The 16,328-nt window shown below is 34.2% G+C and overlaps 1 protein-coding gene across 5 annotated transcripts in view; it reads right to left on the bottom strand.

Annotated features, from left to right (window-relative positions):
* Positions 1–231: 231 nt before the first annotated feature.
* Positions 232–16,328, bottom strand: part of LOC110043418 (serine/threonine-protein kinase DCLK1-like) — a 35,919-nt gene continuing 19,822 nt past the window's right edge. For 4 of the 5 annotated variants that reach the window (XM_089273875.1, XM_089273874.1, XM_089273873.1 and 1 more), the window contains 9 exons: positions 14,551–14,662; positions 14,201–14,258; positions 13,096–13,215; positions 12,436–12,582; positions 11,761–11,894; positions 11,415–11,492; positions 10,599–10,689; positions 9,799–9,879; positions 6,396–9,312 (listed from right to left, as the gene is read on the bottom strand). In XM_089273875.1, coding sequence (XP_089130001.1) covers positions 8,428–9,312; positions 9,799–9,879; positions 10,599–10,689; positions 11,415–11,492; positions 11,761–11,894; positions 12,436–12,582; positions 13,096–13,215; positions 14,201–14,258; positions 14,551–14,662 — 1,706 coding nt within the window. In that variant the 3' untranslated portion in view covers positions 6,396–8,427. Of the gene's footprint in view, positions 2,609–6,395; positions 9,313–9,798; positions 9,880–10,598; positions 10,690–11,414; positions 11,493–11,760; positions 11,895–12,435; positions 12,583–13,095; positions 13,216–14,200; positions 14,259–14,550; positions 14,663–16,328 lie in introns of those variants that run through there. The other variant, XM_089273876.1, reaches the window with a different exon arrangement.

Here is a 16,328-nt window from a genome sequence, read left to right on the forward strand (position 1 = left end):
TAGCTGGAGCTTTAACAATACCTTTTAGGGTATTGAGCTGAAAAAAAAAAATGACAGGAGATTGTCTTGTTTTAGAATTGGCACCTCCTAAGGGTTAAAACCATTTAAAGTAATGCCCACAAAACAGGATCTTAAGACCTCTCAGGGTTATTTTCAGAATTTCTGACAAGCACCCCAGTCCTTTCTATATGGTGTAGAAACTGATATCTTAGATATCTTAGTATAAAAACCGACAGAAATGCAGATTTTATTTTTTAACACCATTCCGTTTATCACTAGAATCAGCAGCATTTTATCACATTAGTCTGCTAGGCAGCACTCTTTCAGTATTGACAAAAGATATTGAACAATCTCTGTCATTAAATACCATATCTCATTTTGGATGCCACTTTTCTAAGTAATATGACTTACTGCCATAAGAAATCCTTATTACAATCAAGTCCAAGTTGCAGCTGTCTTTGTTGAGGTCACATTTACATCTCACACTTTTAAATAAGAATCAAGAACAGTTGTTTATTACAAGGGGCAATATTATTAGTCATTGTGTATGCTTTAATTTGCAATGCGTTCAAACTAACCTCAATGCATTTAAGAGTAAGCTGGCTCTCAGAGGGTTCCTCTTTGGTGGCAAAGTAAAGATTGTGGCAAGGAAAACAGTTAATTGATGACCTCACTTGAGTTCAAATTTTGAACTCAGTGGCTGATTGGTTTTTGGTAGTTAGTACCGTATTTTTAGCATCTTTGCTCCCTGTGTATCATGCTTTAGTTGTCTCGCAGCTTCTCGCGAAAAAGAGAAAAAGAACCTCTGGCACCCAGGGTAATTCAAGAGTTGCAGCATTTACAGATGTTTGTATGCCTTTGCCAGGAGCTGCCACACTAACATTAAAGTGGTGGTGAAAACTCATCACTTTTCAAAAGAAAAAGAACCATTCAATTTCCAGCATAATGTGTTGTTCCAGAAAATATCCATACCTTGCCCATGGAAGGTTTCCTCATTCTGGTTTAGCTTCAATTCAACTTCCCTTTTAAAAATTTTGGTCTTTGAACCCCCCTCCCCCTCCCTGTAGGAATTTCCATTAACCTTGCCTGGGGTGGGTGTGGATGTTTTCTGGAACTGCACAATCCAATCATATTTCTACACAGATAGAAAGTGCAATTTATTCATCCATACTTTTCCAGACTAATTTTCTTTGGAAAATTTGGGTAGGCGTTGAGACTAAAGAACATTGCTGGAAACAGACTGTCTTTTTGCAGATATCGAAAACTTGTCGGTCCACCATGACTTCGCTCATTATAATCCTAATAATAATAGATTTTAAGGAAAACGACCAATTTTTTAAGTTTAAAAGACATGTTTCGACAGAACTTCTGTTGTTACTATTTGTCTTAATTAGCATTTTTGTCTACTTATTATTCAACTTGCTTTGTAATCATTCCTTCAACTGAAGATGACAGAAGTTCTGTCGAAACATGTCTTTTAAACTTAAAAAATTGGTCGTTTTCCTTAAAATCTTTACGTGTCTGCTGCTATCTAGACCTTTTGGAATTATAGATTTACAGTATCATTATTTTCATTATATTTGGTTGAAAACTATTAACACCATATGGTGTGACATCAAATAATTCTGACTTTGCAAAATTAATGTCCTCTATACAAAATTATACCACACTTCAATACAAAATACTCTTCAAAATATTTACAACTCTGTTAATTCATACCTGTATATAAATAATACTTCTCACTAATTGTTTTGGGGTTTTTTGCCACCTAGTTGTAAGGGTAACAAACTGTTCAATAAACAACAGTAACTATGTAAATTCCTACAAGTCCCACAATCTTAATATTGACATTCAATATGAAAAATTGTGATGAAATAACTATTAATAATTATCATTATTCTATACAGTGCAGTTGTACTGTAGGGTGAAACTATGAATTCCTTGTGACATTTTTACTTAACTGCACTTTTGAGGAACATACTATTGTCCATAAAGAATTGAAGATACAGAAGACTCTGTACAATGACTACCTCATTAACACCACCTCATCATTACAGTATCCTACTTTATTTTGGCATGAAACATTGAGTCATCTTCTTATAGAGAACATGGGCATTCTGTAGATAGAAGCAGAATTTCATGGGCCATAAGGTAATCAGATGAGCCAAGTTCCACAGTATTTGCTGCATCCATGGAATAAATATTACAATATTCTATCATTATTTCATTAATAGTACCTACTGCTTATATTTTAGGGTGCTATAATCGATCTTATTCAGTCTTGAATGTCATAATTTAATTCCTCTTCCTTTGACAGCTTCGAGGACAATTCATGGCTCGAGCTTTCAGCGTTGTCTCTATTGGGTTCTCCATTAACATTCTCTATCTTTTCATCATCGGTTTTATTTTCATCTTGTTCACTGAAAAAGATCTCAAAATTTAAACTCTTACGGCGTTGCTTCCTTGCATGTGACGCATGTTTATCTGGATGCCGATATTGAGCAGGGTTGTCTTCTTTGATGGCTGACACTAAATCTTGGTAACTTTCTCCTACTGCAAGTTTCTGGCCATCTTTTAGAGATTTGCTAAGTTTCTCCAAGGCTTTAACCTTGAGGAAGAAAACAAAACAGTATTAAAGTGAAATGACATCCTTCAATCAAGTGTTAGATAGAATACTTGTACTGCATGTACCATGTGAAGGACACTGAATGCAGGCAAAAGTAGGAATTAGGTGCATGAGACAAAAAAGATGATGTGGCTTAATGGGATTTCAACCAACCTTCATAATAGTAGATCATAGTAAATCATAATGTTCTACTAAGCAATGATACCAAGGGTCTTAAGTTTATGTCATGTCACAGCGGTGTGATGTATGTTTCTTATACATCATTCCCAGTGTCATCACAGCTCAATTGGCATAATTAAAGCACAATATCAGGGTTGACTTATTCAAAAGAGGGCTGATACGACAATCCAGTAGCTAGCATAACATCTATGCCAACTCTCCCAGATTATCAGAAAGTCTCACAGATACAGACCGAATCTCCTGGTCCCCAGTGTAGGTCACCAAATGTCCAAGACAACACAAGTGAAAGTGCATAAAATACATTTTTCAGACATATTTTTGATTTTTGATTTCTTTATGCTTTTTTGTGGTTGAACTGGCAGACCTCTACTTTGAACAACTTTTATTTAGGGTCAGAAAAGGTAAAATTGCAATCTTCCCAATTTTGATTTTTTTTAGGTTGGCATCTCTGCCACTGAAAGCTGCACATAATTAACTACTTTTCAGGCAAACAGCACCAGTAGTGTGTTGGTTATCAGTTTAAATCTCATTGACACCTGGCTCAGTACCATAATTTACCATGGACTCTTTGTAAATTCATTGTTTCCTAAATAATTAAACATTTTAAAGTACATGGTATTTAATGTTTAAGACTTGTGTTAAATTAATATCTGCAATCTTAATCCTTCAGTCAAAAAATGCCATTATGAGTTAATTTCTTAGATTTAAGATTTGAAAAACTTTCATCTTTTAAAAACCTAGCAAACTGCATACATTTCTGTCAGAATTAAGGAAAATGGCATGTGAATGGCTTTTAACATTTAGACTATTCACAATAATTTATTCAATGATATTATTGCATCAGTTATTAACTTGTTAGGTATAATAACAAAAACTTACCTTCCGGAATTAATATCTCAAAGCCATGGAGTGGTTATCTGGACTCAGTAACTTAAGTGTAAACCTGAAAGGGTTCCTTTAAGTAATTGTCAGTGGGAATAAGACTTATTTTTTTTAGTCACAAGTAATTTAACAATAAAAATAAGAGCAAAACTTATTTAACTTCGTTACAGATAACACCATTAAGAGTACTTAAATATTGTTGCAGAATTTTCATCCAATTATTTTTAAAAAAAATTTCTGAGCCTCAGTGGATAAAAAAATAACTTGTCGTGCCACTGGGCAAACCAAAGAAAGAAACAACACACATTCATAACTGCAGATGCATGTAAATCTAATGGGACCATGTGAGGGGAATGTTGATCTTATTGAGAACGAAAACATAAAATTCATCTTCACTAATTTAACTTTCTTCAGTAAGTCACCATCACCTAGGTAACTGTAGCTACAGCAGTTAAGTTGTACGCGCATGTGGTACGACACTTGAAGTGGCACACACTTCTGCAACAAACTTGCATGTGCAACACTGTGCAAGTTTTCAACAGGTTTCTTATTTAAGCTGTTTTACGCTCAATTGCTATGCTTTGTAGCCTTAAGAGTACTATTTTTTAGTCATTAGAAGTTTATTTGAACGTGTATTCAGCTATTTAAGGCTTTTTCATGTGCATTTGTTTCACGTGTATGCTACCCTTGTTTCTAGGTCTTTCTGGTAAGTTCTGTGGTGTCGCGAAAGCACACATGTAACGCCCGACACCCAACTAGCGTTATAAAAGATTAGTTTTTTCGTTAGCAATTCAGTTGACACAAGATCTGTTAATTCATTGCCGGTTAACAAGTTTCTCCAAGTTTATCATTGTTCTGGTGATCAAGGCAGCACCAAGATAATTATTTTTTACGCTATTTTAGATTGTTTATGTAAGCGGTTTGCATCTTTAGTTGTTTAAGTTCAGTTTCATCACTTGTGAATTGCAAATTTAGGTCTTGAGGTTTTAGATAAAGTCAAGTTGTATACGACATTGTTTTACCATTATTGTAAATCGATCTTAAGTTTTCTCCTTTCACTTTTGTAACTTTTGAAGCATGTGAAATGTATTTATATCCTGTTATTTTTGCAAGCTAATTTGTAATTTATTTGTATCTTTTATTTTAGTTCTCAGGGTGTTTATAGAGTTTTTAAAGAATTTTACTAAACAGCAGTTTGTGAACCGACGTTTAACCAAATCACTGGAGCAAAACTTTAAGACAAGTTTTTTCTCCAGACACTTTACTAAATGTTACATAACTCCATAAACTTTGCTGTTGTTACTCTTTCACAGTGAAAATATGTATTATAGTAGAAAAAAAAATGGTAGTTAATGCATTTTACATTCAATTGAAGGCCACTCCTAACTTTAAATCATTCATGTTTATTGGCTTTTATCTTCTTATTGCAAAATAGTGTTACCTTTTATTACAAAAATAGAAATGAAAATGTCACAGCATTATGTAAAATATATAATACACGTTATATTATTTATATTTTAGTAAAATATTTATATTGTATTGTTTGCCTGATGAAACACAGCAATTTAAGCTCGGTTTTTAGTAAACCTATTATTCACTGCTTTGGTTTAGCTCACTTTTATCCAAAGTAGTTTATTCTCCTTTTAATTGTTATTTTAACAGTTTACTAAAATTTAATATTAATCCATTGTAATTTAAAATTTCAAAAAAAAAACACAGTCAAAGGAAGAGCAAATCAACACAGGCCATCATACTTTGCATGACATATCTATCACACTGTTCACTGCCAACATAACTTCATATCTTCTAATGGACGTGATCTCCCTAGACAGGTCTGTGAAGACCAGCAAACACAACACAACTAATTCTACCGAAGATTACAACCTAAACTTCATTGGTGGCTGTCTAAGAACTTTACATTTTCCTTGTCTACCAGGTGCATTCCGTTGTGAGTTGGTAACTGCTTTTCTCTGTGGGCTCTGATTTGGGGACCCACCAGGGGTCTTTGCATTGCCTAAGGGCCTCTTCCAAACAGGAACATAATTAGTAGGGGTTTTGACAGGGGGGCTCTTTATTGTGGTGTTAATTTTCACACTCCTATTTTGTTCTGGTGTGTCCATAAGCTTGTTGAGAGAGTCCCTGGCATTATGAAAATCCTTTTTATATAATGTGTTCCTTGACAGAGGTGTAAGGGCTTTCCTTCCTTCACGGTCTTTTTGGGGGCCTTTTGTCCTGGGATTCTCCCTGACTTTCTGTGCAACAAAACAAGTGAGAGATCAGTTACCAGAGCAAACTACTCAAAAGGAAAGCCATTGAATTTCTTCTAAGACCTTAGATTCTTGCCTCTCCTTCACAATTTATATGCAACTGTAATCTGCAGTCTACAATATCTCTCACATGAAAAACTAAAATGCTTATCCAAAAAGTGTATAGTTGCTGCTTTTTCAAGTATAGTTGAAATATGAAAATCTTAGATAATCACAAAGGAAACAAGTTCAAAGTTGAGACTCTTCAAAGCAACACAGTCATTAAGTTAACAAAACATAGCAATTTGATATCAAAAATTATTTTGTTTTACCACTGGACAAATTTCATTGTTAGTAGTTTTTTAAATGTCTTCAGTATTTATGGACATAATAGAAGTATTTTCAATAAACTTTGTTTAAGGTAACAAACATAAAATCGCCATCAAACTCAAACTCCAAAATGCAGCTGAAAGAAATAATTGATTTTTTTTTATTTCTCAGTAATGCAACTGAACAAAACATATTTACAACTAACATGCATCTTAAAAAAATCATTTATTAATCCATTTCCAACTGCTAAAATAGTAATAATTTTACTCTTGGATCATTAACATATTGGATCATTGACACTTTTAAATCCTACATAAGCAATCTGGTTCTAATTGGCATCTAAGAAGCTTCCCTATCCCACCTTTTAGGCTAACCTTTATACATACGGAATGATCAATATTTCAATAAGCATGAGCTCAAAATTTACATTCTGGACACAGATAAAATAAACTTAACGTAAACCTTACATTCCACCAGCTAATGAACATACAGCTAAAAATCATGAAATAACACCCAAATGCGGCACTCACTTCTAATGGTGATAAAAGAAAACATATGATCACAAAAAATGTCCCCTTTATGAAATGATCAGCTACACAATAATTTTGTTCCATTAGACTACAGCAGCATGCAGCATAAATGCAGTTTATAGAATCTATTTTAAGTTATAAATTATTAGTTTATAGTATTTAGTCTTAAAATCTGCTTTTTAGTATCTTACCATTTAAGGCTATGAATAAAATAAATAGTATTATGAATTTACTTATCAATAAACTTACATCTTTGTACAAACTTTCTCTAGAAAATATTTGCCAACTATTAATTTCTAAATTTCCCTATCAAAAGTAATTACATTTACACTCAAATCAATCAAACACTAATATAATTAAAATACTAACTATTCTACTCTTTTACTCTTTTTAAACAAAACATTTAATTGAAATGGCATGCACAACTACTCAAAAAGATCATTCAATGGAAGTCTTTCACTACTACTAATGTATGAAAACAGGTCAAAAGTCATTCTGAACTCTTGGTTTAAATAATGGACTTCAATCACCACTCTACTATTGTAAAAAGCCAATTTCCTAGAAAATAAAACTTTGTGGCAATTTTGTCATGGACATTAATTTAGTAATGCCATTGACATCTCTCTTCATAAAACCAATTGAACTTTTGCTTCTTACAAATTTTTGAGATCATGTAGTATCCCTGGTTGATTGTTTTCCAACTTCGGAATTTTGTCAGAAGTAATGTTCAGCCAGCTCTAATTAAGCTATGCCATCAGTTGAGTATGTAACATTTATTTATGGCATGCTTTAATTAAGTCTGCTGGTCAAATGAAGAAAGAAATTCCAAACCTGCTTTGCATTACATTGTTTTAAAAAATAAGACTGAAGCTTTCCTCAAAGAAATATACACACCAGAAAGTAAAACAGTAAACAAAGGATTGCCACAAGAAAGAAAATAAAATTTGTACTTTAAACTGAAGATGGAAAAAATACTCTTTGCATAGCATCTTTTTTTACAAAGGTAGAAAAATTATTGGAGCTTACAAATCATGTGAGTGTTTTTAGCCTTGCCTATTTACCTTCAGGGTACTGAAAATGTACTAATTATAGTCTATACCAAATTAGTTAGCTCTACAATTTAATTAACACATAGCCCTTACTTTCCCAAGCTCAAAATATCAAATTCTCCTTACTGAATACCATAAACGTCTTGTAAATAGTAATCAAAATTTAGGGGTACACCAGGACAAAAATCCTTCATAGATCATTTCCTATTTCCTCATCACCTGTTGTCTTGACAATATATTGATATTGATACTGTAAGGAGAGTTTAGACAGTTCATCACTCTTGGGAAACAATGGGCTATTAATAGATAATTATCACTGTTATTATTTCTTTCAAAATGTACCGTGGCTCAAGTAGGTGAAGCCTTTTGCATGCATTGCAAGCCTATGCTACTTAAGAAAACCTTATGCCAGGAAAAAATTAAATGTTGGTTGTTGTTATGACTGTTTTAAACCACTTCCAAGAAGTTAACTGTAATCTTACTATCAGCATATTTTTTTAACTTCCTTTGCAGTAAAGTTTAAGATTTACATCTACAAAGCGACAATTTCATAAACGGTTTGGATAAAATTTGCTTAGTGGATCCTAAACTTCAACTGCAACATTAGCTGCACCTGATAGACTCATTTTCAGTCTTTTAAGTTCTTGAGTTAAATTAGTGATACTGATTTTCTTTTCCTCAGATGTATCAGAGGCTTTCTCATATGCAGAATCAAGAGTTTGTCCAGTACCAGCATCAGATGTACTTTCACCTGTCAAGGCTGGCTTAAGAACTACATCCCTTTCAGTGAATTGTCCTAAGTTTAAGGAATCATTTTGAGTAATTTGGGGAACATGAAACCGATCGATCGGTGTTCCATCTTTAGATTCCACCCTTGCACCATGAGATCTTTTTCTTGTTCTACCTTTGCTGTCCTCGTGGGGATCATGAACTGCATGACTCGCATGCAAACTGGAGTTATCTTGCCTTGCCCTCAACACAGGTTTTCGGTTACTCTCAGACCATGAGAAACCATGTTTTGTTTGGTGTGGAAGAACACTCTCTTCACTCACAGCATTTAGCACTAAATCAGAAATCCCAACCTGCATTTGCTCAGTGGGAGTGTGCATATCAGGACTACTTACATGTCTGTATGGCAGATCACTGCCAGTCAATTTTTCTATATTTTGCCATGCGTTATCACAAAAGTGCAATCTGCCCTCAGACCCATGATGCAACTCATGAGCAGCATTAGATTGCGAAGGCATGTTGAGCACTTCATCAGAGAAGACAACTTTCTTGGACTCAATAAGCCATTGGTTGTCTGTCTGAAATGACTGCTTCTTTGATTTGGAGTGAGGTTTCTTGGAAAAATAATTTACCGTTTGTACAGCAATGGCAGCTCCTCTCAACCTTCTCCGTGGATCGAAATTTCTTGTGATCTCCATTCTAAGATTAACATGAATATCTTTGTCTCCAGCTGTGTGACCCTATTGAAGAAAGAAGTTAAATCCCAGTTTAGTTACATTTATTTCTTGGAGAATGGTGTGTGGTTAACAAATAGATTCCATGTTGCCATGCGTCTGCTCAGTAATGTGGTAAGAACAAAGAAGTGGTGTACTAGACATTGGGTGAGTGTGCACTGATGTTTTTACCAGATTTTGACATATTTATGATCTGTTACTGAACAGATATGTAGCAACATGGAATCTACTTGTTTTATATAACAAAAACACAAAAAAATTGTTAATGACATCATCTACACATCTGTCCTCCAATAGATTATAGGTAAGAACCAATCAAAATGCAATAATAATTTGACATATATAAAATATTTTTCATTAGACAGTTGAAATGTCACAATCTACATCACAAGTGACCACATTCCAAGACAAAAAGTTTATTATTAACTATTATTACAGTTCTTCACCACGATGAACCACCAAAACCTTTTTATGACAAGGTAAAGAAAATACCTTTATCCATGAGTGATTTAAGACTTGAAGGGCAGAAAATCTTCTATTGTCATCCACGATGAGCATCTGATTTATAAGATCCTAAAATGACAAACCAGAGCCATGAGAAAACAAGGGTATACAGCAGATACCTTCATTGTCATCATTACTAAATCAATAAGTGAACCAACTTAACCTTCAACACCCTTATCATATACAGTACATTGTATACTCTAACAGTGGCCCTCCCTAACCAAACTGCTAGGACAACTAAACCCAGGTTTTGTAGCAGATTTCATGCATGTTTATGTCTAACAGTACAATTGAGTCAAAATAACATTTCATCAACTTGCACCTATTATCATTTTTGTAATGATTTATTTGGATCAGCATTCAATTACAACGTTAAATTTACTGAAAAAATATGGCAACAAAGGAAAGAAATATGGCAGAAATCTAGCAAGATTACATTGTCCCTTCTTTGTTTGTCTTCTCTTCCGTACACTTAAGTAAAATCACAGCCATTAAGGTTAGATATGAAGGTCAAAGGTTTGGATAGAAATCATGATCTGACAATACTCATGTGAGACAAAGTCAGTGGTGGGGGGGGGGGGGGTGGGGAGGCACTCGCACACAAATTTAACAAAATTTCATAGGTCTTGCCATTTCAAATTTTTTTGCAACACCTTCTAGTGTCTTGATTTCTATGGCAAAGCCAGGAACGTCTCAGACTTGAAGACCATGTATTAGTCTTGCCATCTCCCAAAGTCTCAAAATTACTTTTCACCACCTCCTGTGTTGCACTTATTTGTAGTCCCTACCTTGGCTGACTCCGAGATGTCATCCCAAAATGGTGACAGGTATTCAAATTCTCCGGCAAGAATTAAGTCAAACAATTCATCCTGGTCAGGACTGCAATGAAAATTACAGTTTTAGTTCCTCGCACCAATATAGAAATCCTCATTACTGGTCTATTCCTTTTACAAAGAACTAGTTGAGAGAATCTACTGTTTGATCAGTTTCTGACCCATCTAACTATTTTACCTTTAGTATCTGCAAAGCACTTTATTGAGAAAGCACTAACAAACAAGGAACAAATACTTATAACACTTACACCTGCTTTCAGTGTTACATGCATAGGCAACATCTTTCGACCATCTTTTGACATGCCACCTTTCAGCATGCTATGTAAACGGCTGAAAGACCGTTTAACAATCAAACTGACAATTTTTCCAGTTATTAGCAGAAGAAATGACAAATAAATGATAATTACTGACATCAAATGGCTGAAGAAGATTGTGGACTTTGCATGTTTCCCAATTGACAGGATAATTCAAGAGATTTTAGTGTAGTCGATTGGCTCTCAATAGTGACTTCTGGTACAATTAGGCCTCTGCCACTATTAATATTCGCAAGGTGTAAACACTGAAAACAGTCAAATCATCTCTCCAGGAATGACTTCTTGATACTCCTAACCTAAGTTTGATGTCAAATAAATCCATCTTTCATCACCAAATTTCGAGTTCGACTGTAGAGAAGTCAGTTGGCTTACATTTTGACATGGGCCAGGTTACATAGCATGTCGAAAGATGCCGCCTATGCATGTAACACTGAAAGAGGGTGTAATACAGCCAAACCTTCTAAAAGGTGGAAATCCACAAAGAAGAATGTATGTTATAACTCCTGCTGCCCAAATGTCAACCTTCAGTCCATATCTGAAAACAACAACAACAAAAAACAATGATATCAAATCATCTTCGTGAGAGTTAGAACAGCTGAAAAGTAGAACTATCTATCACTAGTTACCCTCCAGAATATCTGTTGTTTTCTTAAAAATATTAATTGCAATTTAGATTCCTTTGCGACTATAAAATAGCACTTTCACTTGGAAAGACACTTATTACAATCTGCAATAATAGCACATAATGATGATTCACTACTGAATCATCATAAATTTTTTCATCATTATTATTCAGCACATACCCTGATTCATCCAAAATCTCTGGTGCGACGTATGTTGGTGTTCCACACACAAGGAACATTGGGCTTTTGACCTCGGTGGCTAAACCAAAGTCTGCTAACTTGAGGGATTTTCTATTGTCTGAATAATTTACAACCTGAAGAAGTCAAAAGCAAAAAATGTCTATTATACATGCAATTCATATGCAATATAGGGAGGGTGTCTCGGAAAGAAAAAATGCTTGGTATTGAACAGATACTCATACTTTGATTTGCTCCTGGGCAGCACAGTGGTGAGAAGGCTCGCCTCCCGCCAAACTGGCCAAGGGTTGAGTTTGTTGTTGGTTCTCATCCTTGCACCAAGGGTTTTTCTTGGGGTTCTTCCTCCTTCCCAACCCCTCCCACAAAAACCAGCACTCTAAATTAAATATACGGAGAATCCACAAAGAGCCAGCTCAGGAGAGCTCTTGGGTGTTTAGTGGGTAACCAAATTACAAGTACATCACATTTCAGTAATTTAAATTAAATGTACATGTAATTATATTTATCATCATCATCATCTCATCATCATCATCATCATCATCATCATCATCATCATCATCATCATCAAAGCAAAGCCTCGTCTATTGACAAGTGCACAATCAACCTGGCAAACAATTCATGGACTATTTGCAATTAAGTAGAAGGCATGTTACTTACTAATAAATTTTCTGGCTTAATATCTCTGTGTACAATATTCATAGAATGTAGATAATGCAGTGCAGATGCCAAGTCTCGCACCATGTGGCTCGCATCTTTCTCTGTGTATTTAGTAGCTCTAACGATGGCCTCAAAAAGATCTCCTCCCTAGAAAACAAAATAGGAATAATGATAATAAAGGAACATGGACAGTTCAAATTGCATTATATTTTTATCCCTTTAAGGTCTCTTAAGCTAACAACACAGACTACTAAAATTAATATTCCACTCAGTTTTTGTCATACCTTCCTGTTAATGTTAGTCTTGAAAATATGGTGGTTTACAGTTGACAATATGTGCACTCCTAAAAGGTGTTGCAATTTGAGCAGATATCTACCTGCCAACTTTTTCTGAATTAAAGGCATATTTTTTTTCTGGGAGTGCAAGTTAAGACCCAACCACAATCAGAGACATCCAGAGACCTTTGAGGACACTGAAGATTTCTGGTCCCTTTCCCTAGTCAAGTTTCACCAAAGATAATGCTATTCCAAGACTTTTCCTTCAAGAATCAGTCAGCTGGAGAACTGTTTTGTCATTTCAAAGGGCTTTGATCAGTTAGAGCATAAATATTATTGATTACTACAACACTTCACTGTGTTTATTATTTTGTCCAGGACTCACCTTAACTAACTCCATAACCAGGAATATTTCTTTGGGAGTTTCGTATTCTTCCATTAGCTCTACAATATTTCTGTGTTTTACTCTTCTTAATATACTAATTTCATTTTCGACCATATGTTCCTGAAAAAACATAACACAACATGATTCATAATGTTGTACAAAATGTTGTACAGAATTTGAGTAAAACTTAAACTAAATTAACAATCAGAATGTAAGAGAAGATGAAACAACAGAAGTATCTTGCTCTTATTTCTTTTTGTCGAGTCTGAATATGATTTTCATCAGATTCATTAAGAGTTTACACTCATTTGACAACCAAAGAATGTCAGCCAGCCCTAACATCTGGTCTTCACACATCACGTCACAAGCAAGTATGAGCAAAGGCCATACTTTGACAAATTAAACAACATGTTCATAGCCATCTACATTGTACATGTGTATAATCCTGTGGAATGTGGGAGGCACAGTAGAAAATATAAGAGACCTTCCTGCATTATCTGTGTTTAGGCAGTGTATTAGAAAGTTTGATTTAAATTCCTTACTGGTTGATGCTCATTGTTCTGATTGTATTTTATGTCATACATGATAGACACTAGTATTTTATTAAGTCTATATGTATTTGTAAATAGTTCTAAGCCACACTCAACAATCATGCACATGTAAATAATCTCATTAATTTCATACTCGTTTTATCAATTGTAAATAGTTTGATTAATTTTAATTTATTTATAGTGTCCCCACTTAGTGGTTATTTACTGCTATTTTAGTTTGACACTTAAATAAAGGTATTCATTCATTCAAGGTTAGTGTCCTCAACTTCAGTTGACGCAGTCTGGGTTTTTGAAACCCTAGCCAGGGACAATGCGTTGTGTTCTTGGGTAAGACTCTTTACTCTAACAGTGCCTCTCTCCACCCAGGTGTATCAATAGGTACTGGCAAATTTACTGCCGAGGGGGTTACCATGCAATGGACCAGCATCCCATCCAGAGGGGAATAGAAATAGTCCTAGTCGCTTCATGTTACAGAAATTGGAGGTAAGTGCTGGCCTGATGGGCCACTTGGCTCGTATACAGAATTTACCTATGTAACATACATTTGATCTCACCTTTCCCTTCACTTTAGCTTTGCTAATAATCTTTAGGGCATACTCTCTATTAGTTTTCCTACAAAAAAAAACATGCAAAAATGAGGCTAAAGTAAATAAACTAAAACTAATATTATTACTTCTTAAACAACTAATTTAACTGGGGGTGGAGGGGGGTGGGGGGTGGGGCAATGTTAGCACTTAGAGCAAGAGACATTGTATTGACAAGTCACTGCATATTAATCTACTTGTTTAGACAGATAAATGTCAAGCCAGGATGTTTGGGAAAATTTATTCCATTAGCATATTGAAATAATGCTGTACATATATAATCATCTCTATTCACATTTTCTATGAAGAGGAAGACATACCTATTTTTACACTCCCTAACAACAGCAAAGTTTCCATCTCCTATAACTTTTCCTATTCTATAAAATCCATGAACTGATATTCTTTCTCTCTTGATCTTCTTGGGATCTTTAGCTGTGGATAAATTAAAAAACGTACATCTCAAAATACAGCAGATGTAAAATTATATTTACTTGTGATAGCACGATAAATAAAGCCAAAGCAACACAGCATAGATTATAGGGATACCTTAAGAAAGCATATTAGATTTATGCTCTATGATCAGACAAGATGCCAATTTCCCCAACAAACGTGGTAATTACAGAAAATCAAAACACAACTGCACCACAGAGTTTTTATTATTGTAACGTTGCACATCCTTTGAAAAGGATATCGACAGGGATGTTATTTCAAGCTACAAGCCATTTAAGCCATAAACCTTATTAAATTATGAATCAACAAAGCAGAAGTCAAAATTTTTAACTGTAGAAAACAGTTATAATATTATCACAAACAACAGTTTTACTGCTTATGAAAATTAACTTCAAATATACCATCAGAAAAAATAAGAGGCTTAAAAATGTACACTGCATTAACTACAAAATCAACAGATAAGCTTTACATTTTTGAATAAAGCAATCAGAAAAAAAATTTAACTGGAGGTTACAAAAAAAATGACTGTCAAAATCTAATATAAAGCCTATTTCATTTTACATTGTAACTGCATAAAACAATATCAACATTTTTATATTGACTAGGACAGAATTCAATAGATTTATCTCCTCTCTTCTTAGCTTTACTTTATCTCTGGCTTACAACAATCATTGATAATTTTATAGCTCAGATTGGAATATCATGGAATACATGAAGAAAAAAATTCAAAAGACAGAACAAATTCAAGAGAACAATAACTTTTACAAGCTTGACAAATTTTATGCAAAAGACGGTTGTTTCTATTTTTGTTCTCTAAGTAAAAGACAAAATTATGTTAAAGACACAGGAAGCCATTAAAAATCAAAGGAGGAAGCATGCCACAGCCAATGAGAAGGCAAGGAGGGAGGTGGTTTTGAAAACACCTGCTGACAGAGGAAGCTGGCAAAGCTTCTTCACATTAACATATACACTTCCATTCACACATCTATGCTCTTAACACTTACTAAATGATTTTACATTGTCAGGAAACCTGTCAAAAATGTAAAGTGTTGGTGAAGCCTATATTCATTTCCTAACCTTAATTAAATGAAAGCCATTTGGAAGATGACATTTAGCAACATCATGTTACATGCGATAGGGTTAGCCTCCTTATGATGCATTTAAATTTTTTATTTGAATTTAGCTAAGCTATTTCAATTTAAGCACACAAAAGCCATCTGTCTTACTTTACTTCAATTAAATATTTGATTTCAGCAGTTGATATACTGTCGTGTCAGATATAACTCATCCAATAAGAGTTTAGTTTCATAATTTAAGTTCTTTTAACAGATGCATAAATTTGACGATTAAGTTAAAAGTTCTTGGAGAGAAACAATAATAGCAGATGTGTTAAATGAGTTACAGCAACAGGGAAGAAAGAACAAAAAAGATAAATAATTCATGAACTCATATCAGTAAAAAACAAGCAACAGAAAAGACTGGTAACCAACTACTTTTTTTTGTGTGAGGTGTTTTGTTTCTATTCCACCCAAACATCTACAGGTCACTTCTTGCATTTGTCTTGAGCTACTATGAAATAACATATTTATAAAACAGGAGTAAAATCAAATAACATATCTAACCCTTCAAGTTTTGTATTTATTTTTCA

This window comes from Orbicella faveolata, unplaced genomic scaffold, assembly GCF_042242905.1.
Source record: "Orbicella faveolata isolate gen_17 unplaced genomic scaffold, um_ofav_v1 contig_35, whole genome shotgun sequence".
Classification (NCBI taxonomy): Eukaryota; Metazoa; Cnidaria; class Anthozoa; order Scleractinia; family Merulinidae; genus Orbicella; species Orbicella faveolata.